The sequence below is a fragment of the Carassius auratus genome, unplaced genomic scaffold, assembly GCF_003368295.1.
Source record: "Carassius auratus strain Wakin unplaced genomic scaffold, ASM336829v1 scaf_tig00216860, whole genome shotgun sequence".
In the NCBI taxonomy this organism is placed as follows: Eukaryota; Metazoa; Chordata; class Actinopteri; order Cypriniformes; family Cyprinidae; genus Carassius; species Carassius auratus.
In genome coordinates this window covers 323,629-331,413 of record NW_020528772.1, presented here as the reverse complement: position 1 = coordinate 331,413, position 7,785 = coordinate 323,629, and the positions used below count along the sequence as shown (strand labels likewise).

Here is a 7,785-nt window from a genome sequence, read left to right as displayed (position 1 = left end):
TAACAAACAGAGTAAAATTACATTTGTAAAAAAAAAAACTAATATCTTGTTACAAAATTAAATGTCATTGTCTGGGGTCTCTGGAGACCCCACAAAACACGAGGGTAAACATGAAACGAAGACCATCAGAGGGATAAGAAAAAAGAAATGCATGATGTTAGAATTTGCTCAACAGTTAAAACTGTCACGTATGCTGCCTCTTGCCATCTGAATTATGATTGTTCAAGGAAGTGCATTTTACAACTACGTTACAGTATGGACTTTCTTTCTAAATTATGTATTGCAATATGTTTTTATCTTATCATAAGAGAAATGATGCTATGCAGTTTGGTGTAGAAGTAGTTATTTGCTTGGCCTACACTTTTAAGATTTTGTAACGGATTAAGATTAAAACTAAAGATGGATTAATTTGCTTTAAAGAAAGAAAAACAGCAGAAATTACTTCATATGAATGTGTTCTAATAGAGGTTGCTACGAAAGTGATATGTCATACTTCCTGTTTCCATAGCAACCTGTCTATGAGTGTGTGCATGCGGATGTGTGTGTGTGTTCACCGAAATAAATCATGAAAAAAGGACGTGTTGTTTTTGTGACTATATAATGTTATGGTTTGAACACATTCATTGCTGCATCTCGGTTGAAGACTTTACGCTATTTACTTTTAGTTATTATTTTCTTATGAGTTATTGTTTGAATAAAGCGAAACCATTTCATATGGTGATGCGTTTAACATCTTTTAAACAAGTCTCTGAGTAATTTATTAAGAGTAAAGTTATGATTTTATTTTGTTCCTGATCCTGTATTATGAACTGGACTCTGGTGGGAAGAAGTACAGAAGTCTGTCCTGCATCTGATTAATAACAGAGGTAAGAGCGATAGTTTATATTACATTAACGTGTGAGAAACAAAGATGTGAATAGAGGTTTAATGTATACTTCTTTAGCCAGAATAAAATAAGACAAAAGGTGGGCTTTGTTATCCTCTCACACCTGACATCAAGCCGATCAAACACTGCTTTAAACACTCGTATCTTCTCTAGTCTCTGATCATGTTCTGATTCAGTTTATTTCTGTGTAAACTAACACCATTGACCAACAGGAAGTAGAGGGAGACTAGAGCTAAACGCGACAAAGAAAGTGTGACTAAATAAGGAAGAATTGAGCTGGAGGACACGGTTTAACACTTCCAGCCGACAGTAGAGTTTCTCGTGACTTTACTACAGATCAGTCTCTCATCAGCTCATCTGTCATTTTATTACTGAACCAGTTCGGAAGAGTTTGTCTTCATATTTGTGAACTGAAATCAATGAAGATGTTTGACAGATTCTGGTTCTGTTTGTGTTTCTGGCGTCTGGTTGGTGAGTTTTTTTTTTTTTTTTTTTTATGGCTTCAGTTGCTTCTGTTCTGGTAGCATGTAATAAAATACTGGATAATTTGGTTAGAGATGTTTAATATTCACTTATTCTCATATAGAAATAAGTGAACTGTGGTGAGATCAAGTTTGAATTCAGATCTAAATTCAGGTCTATTATGAAATTATAAAATAAAATAAATATGAAGCTTAAATACCCGACAGTGTTAGATTGACATTAAAGATTAAAGTAAAAGTGTGACCAAAAGTGATGTCTGGAGGAGATTGGTTTGAGGATTTGTTTTTAATGACTCTACAAGTTTGATTAAACCATCATAATGTGAGGAAAGTGTTATATATCTTTAAAAAAGCTCTGTTCTTCAGGTGTGTTTGGTGAAATGTACGTGAAAATTGGACATTCAGTCACTCTAAACTCTGGTCTTTCTGAAATGATGGATAATTATCTGATTCGGTGGAGGTTTCAATATGGTCTAATCGCTGAAATCAATGTGACGGCCGACAGATTCTCTGTATTTGATGATGTTCTTGACGGGATATTCAGAGACAGACTGAAGCTGGACGATCAAACTGGATCTCTGACCATCACAAACATCACATTTGAACATGCTGGATATTATGAAGTATATAACAACACTATGAGCAAGAGTTTCTGGCTCAGTGTCTATGGTGGGTTAAATAATTGTTTCAGCTGTTTTATATTTATATCTCACGACCATTTCGTAAGTATTTTACGAAGTGGCTAATTCGTACGAATTTGTAAAACCTCACTGATTTGACACGATTTGTCTATAAACCCCAGTGTAAGTCATTCGTACAAATTCAAACGAATTATGCAAGTCGTAAAATATGTATGAATTGCTGTGAGATGTTTCTGGATGTTTCTGATTCTGATGATCCTTACAGAATCAGGCAAAAGATACAGTTATTAATCCAAACACCATTTCTGTTCTTTTATGATGTCATTCATTTCAGATTAAAACTTCTAACTATTTACTTTAGTAAACCATTAAATAACACTCTCAATCTGTGATGAACCCTGTTTCTGTTTGTTCTCTGTGTGTTTGGTGATACAGATGAAATATCAGTGAAGGAGGGAGATTCAGTCACTCTGAACTGTGGTCTTACTGAAAGAGATTATGATTGGATTCGGTGGAGGTTTGAAGACAGTTTAATAGCTGATATCAATAAATGGGAAAACAGTGTCTCTGTATATGATGATGTTCTTGACGGGAGATTCAGAGACAGACTGAAGCTGAACAAACAAACTGGATCTCTGACCATCACAAACATCACAACTGATCACACTGGACGTTATGAACTCGTGATCTACCGTAGGAGCAGAATGAGGAAAACGTTCTTTCTCAATGCTGTCAATGGTGAATTAAATATTTGTTACACCTTTTTTATTTTTTTCATCACCAGATACAATATTATTTTTTGTCTGTTCTTTTGTTTTACATTATTATTTAAAAATTACATTTCTTAACTAATTACTTACATAAACAATTATAAAGTATTTTTACTGTACTAACTTGTGACAAACCCTGTTTCTGTTTGTTCTGTGTGTGTTTGGTGATACAGAAGAAATATCAGTGAAGAAGGGAGATTCAGTCACTCTGAACTCTGATCTTACTGAAATAATGAATAATGTTTCAATAGAGTGGAGGTTTGGAGCTGAAATCACTTTATTAGCTGAGATCAGTAGAAGGACCAATGGATTCTCTGTATATGATGATGCTCTTGACGGGAGATTCAGAGACAGACTGAAGCTGGACAATCAAACTGGATCTCTGACCATCACAAACATCTCAACTGAACATGCTGGACGTTATTTACTACATTTAGGACCAAAACATTTGAATCTAAACCAGTCATTAAAAGCTTTCAGTGTTTCTGTCTATGGTGAGAAGAGATCATGTGTCCTGTTCTTCAAATATTCTTGATATTAATGTTTATTGACTGATCTGATCTCAGTTTGGTGTTTTTATTCCTCAGACTCTGTCCAATGCTGTGGTTCTACTGAAGCTGTGATCCGATTGGTCCTCTCTGCTCTGGTGGGCGTGGCTACTGTCATTTTTCTGGTTTATGACATCAGATCCAGAAGAGCTGATCAAGATCAAACATAGATTCACACATCAGGTGCATGTTCTTGACAGGAATTGAAATCTAAAGGAGACGCTGAACTTTAAAACTTCTTCAAGTGTGTTTTATGTGGTTTGTCATATTAATATAGATTATTCATTATATCAGGCTTTCATATTTGATTCAGGGTTTAAGGGCTTTTAAAATGTAATTGTCTAATAATATTTTTTATTGTACAGATGCAGTTTAAAAGCTTGTTGATTATATTTCTCTCAGATAAGACTCTGATCTCACTGTACTATTCATTTGTCTTCTGTATTTGCTTGCCTTTATCAATAAAGTTTTCTCACTCTGAGCTTCAAGAGTCTGTTTATGTTTTGTAGCATTTATAATATCGAGCGTCTGGAGGAATACATAAGTTCAGAGCGCAGTGTGATGATATCAAGTGATTGTGAATGTTACTCTAGGAAGACACTAGATGACACTGTGTTCAGTGAATATACATTAGATACATGGCAATTAAGAAAGAAGAAAAGACAAACTGATGTTGTGTGTATAAGATGAATAAAGACAGACATGTTAAGATTGCACAGAGACATTTTATTTAAGAACTGAACAAAACATTGTACCAGGAGTGAAATCACACTAAGAGCAGCCTGTTGTGAAAGTGACGTGATGCATATTATAAAACCACCGGAGAACTTAAAGCTCACAGGAAATGTTGACAGCAACTTGTGCAGTTTCAAGCAGCAATTTGAGCCATACATGAGCACTATCTGGATGAACACAAAGCCAGAAGCTCGTAACGTTGCTTTACTACTGACGATTGCTGGTCCACAGGCTACTGAAGTGTAAAATAATTTGGTCTTTAATGAGAATGAAGATAGAAACAAGCTTGAAGATGTGCTGGCCAAATACACTGCTCGTTGTTCCGGTGGCGTGTCCAGGATTTTATATTTGGGGTGGCAAAGAGGGGTCAAGATATAGATCAGTGTTAATACTCCCCATATATTCTATTCCCTAACACCAGATTTGGGGAGTAACTAGTTACATGTGACAGAATTACTTCATTTAATTACTAAATAAATATAAGTGCAATCTGTTACAGCTACTGAGAAAAAAGTATTAAATTACAGATACTTGTGAAATGTAAACAATTACAAAGGGGGTTGCATTTGATTTATTTATTTTTTTTCACACAAACACACACATACAGATTTGATTGATTTATTTCTTAATTGCATTGACCGTTCTAAAATACAAGGCACCAGTTTTTAAGGAGTTTAGTAAACAGAGTCCAAAGTAACCTTCCCAGCACTGTCTAACAGTAACATCACAGAAAATCTTCTGCAAATCAATGGTGAAATAATTGTCAAAGATTCATGTATTCACTTAAAGTTTCCACTCCTCTTGTGTGTAGTTATTTTCACCTTATGCTGTTGGATTTATAATTAGACATTAGAAAGTCACTTTAAAGACATTTTTTAAAATACTTTGTCAAAGTCCAGCACTGTTTTGTATTGAAGTATGAAGAGTATGAAGAGTTTAATTTCTGTAAAATGTGAGTCTCTAACAGTAATGATCTGATAAGACCAAATGAATGAAGGAATGATATTAAAATCTAATTTTAATCATACACTAGATTTAATTATATCTCATGGAATCGATCTTACTGATATAGATATCGTACCTCTAAGTGATGTTACAAATCATTTCCTTGTATCGTGCATGCTGCGTATAACTAATTGTAACGATAAAAACTTCCTATTCATCGGGAAGAAGGAGGCGGGAACCGGCGCACAATCAAAATACTTTAATAATTGAAAAATAAACAAAACAGAGCGTCAGCCCCTCACGGCGACTGACTCGCACAAATAAAAGCCAAAACATAAAATAATGTCCCAGGCCTGGTCCTCTCTCGTCCTTCACGGTCGTTGCTCCAGTTTTATATCCTTCCATCTCCTACGTGGGACTCGATACTGGCGGTGGGGCGCAGGTGCAGCTCATCTCCAATCACTACACCTGGCCTCACTCCTCGTTCCCACTTCTCTCGGCCCCGCCCCACTCGCCACACTGATATTAACTATATGTCTCAGCGTTACCGTCTGGGCAGAACTATGTTTCAGCCACCAAAGACAGATTCGCAAATAACCTGCCTGATCTATCTCAACTGCTATTTGTACCCAAAAATATACATGAATTAGATGAAATTACTGACAACATGGGCACTACTTTCTATAATACCTTAGAAGCTGTTGCCCCCAACAAATTGAAAAAGGTTAGAGAAAAATGTACTGTACCATGGTATAACAGTAATACTCTCTTTCTCAAGAAAGAAACTCTGCTAGGGCAGAGCATATACACAAACTCATAGAAAATAACCAAAACAATCCAAGGTTTTTATTTAGCACAGTGGCTAAATTAACAAATTACCAAATGACCTGCTTCTTGCGTCAGATCAAGGCTGCATCTCATTTCTAGTTTTACTTGATCTTAGTGCTGCGTTCCACACCATATATCATACCATGACATACTCATAGATCGATTACAAAACTATACAGGTATTCAAGGGCATGCTCTAAGATGGTTTAGATCCTACCTGTCTGATCGCTACCATTTGTTTACTTAAATGGGGTGTCATCTCATTTATCATCAGTAAAATATGGAGTGCCACAAGGATCCGTCCTAGGTCCCCTTCTATTTTCAATATACATGTTGCCCCTTGGTAATATTATTAGAAAATACGGAATTAGCTTCCACTGTTATGCTGATGATACTCAGCTATATATCTCAACGAGACCAGATGAAACTTCCCAATTATCTAAGCTAACAGAGTGTGTTAAAAATGTAAAAGATTGGATAAACAATCATTTTATCCAATTAAATTCGGATAAGACAGAGATACTAATTATTGGACCAAAAAACACTACACAGAATCTTGTAGATTACAATCTGCAACTAGACGGATGTACTGTTACTTCCTCTAGAGTCAAAAATATGTGTGTTATATTAGACAGCAACTTGTCTTTTGAAAATCATTGTGACGAGTGGGGCGGGGCTGAGAGTCGTGGGAACGGGCGAGGTACCTCCTGCTGGAGAGAAGTTTGTGTTTAGTGCTGGAGATGCTCTGGTTCCTTTAGCCCAGTTTCTTCACTTTTAAGACTTTATCAGCACTGCTCACCTGCACCCATCTCAGATCTAGAAAATGAACAGACTCAGACACAAAAGACACAGCACATCGGTTTCCTCAATCAACTGGCTGGAGAACACCATTCTGGATACTGAGGAAGAGGAGGAAGAGACTGCTGCTCGATAAGGAGGTTTGAGGTGAGATCTGGCACCCTACACTATAAGTCCCTTAGTAATCTTAGTTTTTGTTTTATACATCCATAACTTTAAGTACATGATGTCCAGAAAAAATTGATGTACTCTATCATTACGAAACCTGGTGACTTTTTCCTGTTTTTGACGGAAGTCTCTTATTCTCACAAAGGCTGTATTTATTGATCAATCCTGTTAAATACGGTAATAATTTTACAATATTAAAATTCAAAGTAGTTTTTATCTTTAATTGTTTCAGTGCAGTTGTGCTGAATGATAATTTTTGTGGAAACTGATGCTTTCTTTAAATGGAAAGTTGAAAAATACAGTATTTGAAAGGAAATCTTTTGTAACACTATAAGTGCATAAGTGTATGACTATATTTGTAATGATTCTGCCCTCGTGTCCTTGATTTTTCTCTAGTTTTGAGGCAGGATCATGACAGGCCGTATTTTGTGTGCAAGCACATGACCTTGTCTTTGGGCAATGTGCTTGTGTTGTCTCGTTTCCTTGCACCGCCCCCTTGTTATCCTTGTTCTGTCGTTATTGTTTTACCTGTGTCAACCTGTTATGTTATCATTAGTCTCCCTATTTCAATCCCCTCGTGTTTGCTGTCTAGTGCGGTTCATAGTTACACTTTGGAAGAACATTGTGAGACCTGTGGATTGGTTTTCTGTAGTGTGAGTTCCTGAGTGAAGAGTCTTTTGTTTATTGTTTGTTTCTAGTCTAAGTCTTGTTAAGTAATTTGTCTATTCCCTAGTCGTTGTTTTCCCCCCTCATGGGTTTTGTTTTCCCCTTTTGTCATTTAACAAACCCTGTGTGTAGTGCATTCTGTCTGTGTCTGAGTTCATCCCCGCACCCCGACGTGACAATAATACCAAACTTTGGAAAAATACTGAAACATACAGTATTTATATTTGTGCCTTCATGTAACTAAATCCACAGTTTTTGGCTACCTGTTTTTTTTTTTTTTTTTTTTTTTTTTTTTACAGCTTGGCAAGAAAAAAAAAA

At 36.0% G+C, this 7,785-nt stretch overlaps 1 protein-coding gene across 1 annotated transcript; it reads left to right on the top strand.

Moving 5' to 3' along the window:
* The first annotated feature begins 851 nt into the window (after positions 1-851).
* On the top strand, positions 852-3,799 carry LOC113099077 (uncharacterized). The gene is made up of 5 exons (XM_026264154.1): positions 852-1,357; positions 1,735-2,037; positions 2,445-2,747; positions 2,953-3,273; positions 3,367-3,799. The coding sequence occupies exons 1-5, from the start codon at positions 1,306-1,308 to the stop codon at positions 3,495-3,497; spliced, it is 1,110 nt and encodes a 369-aa protein (XP_026119939.1). The 5' UTR covers positions 852-1,305; the 3' UTR covers positions 3,498-3,799.
* Positions 3,800-7,785: the final 3,986 nt, after the last annotated feature.

Coding starts and splice junctions, on each gene's coding strand:
- LOC113099077 (XM_026264154.1), top strand. CDS start 1,306: ATGAAGATGTTTGACAGATTCTGGTTCTGTTTGTGTTTCTGGCGTCTG. Junction 2,038..2,444: donor TTTCTGGCTCAGTGTCTATG/GTGGGTTAAATA, acceptor TTGGTGATACAG/ATGAAATATCAGTGAAGGAG. Junction 2,748..2,952: donor CTTTCTCAATGCTGTCAATG/GTGAATTAAATA, acceptor TTGGTGATACAG/AAGAAATATCAGTGAAGAAG.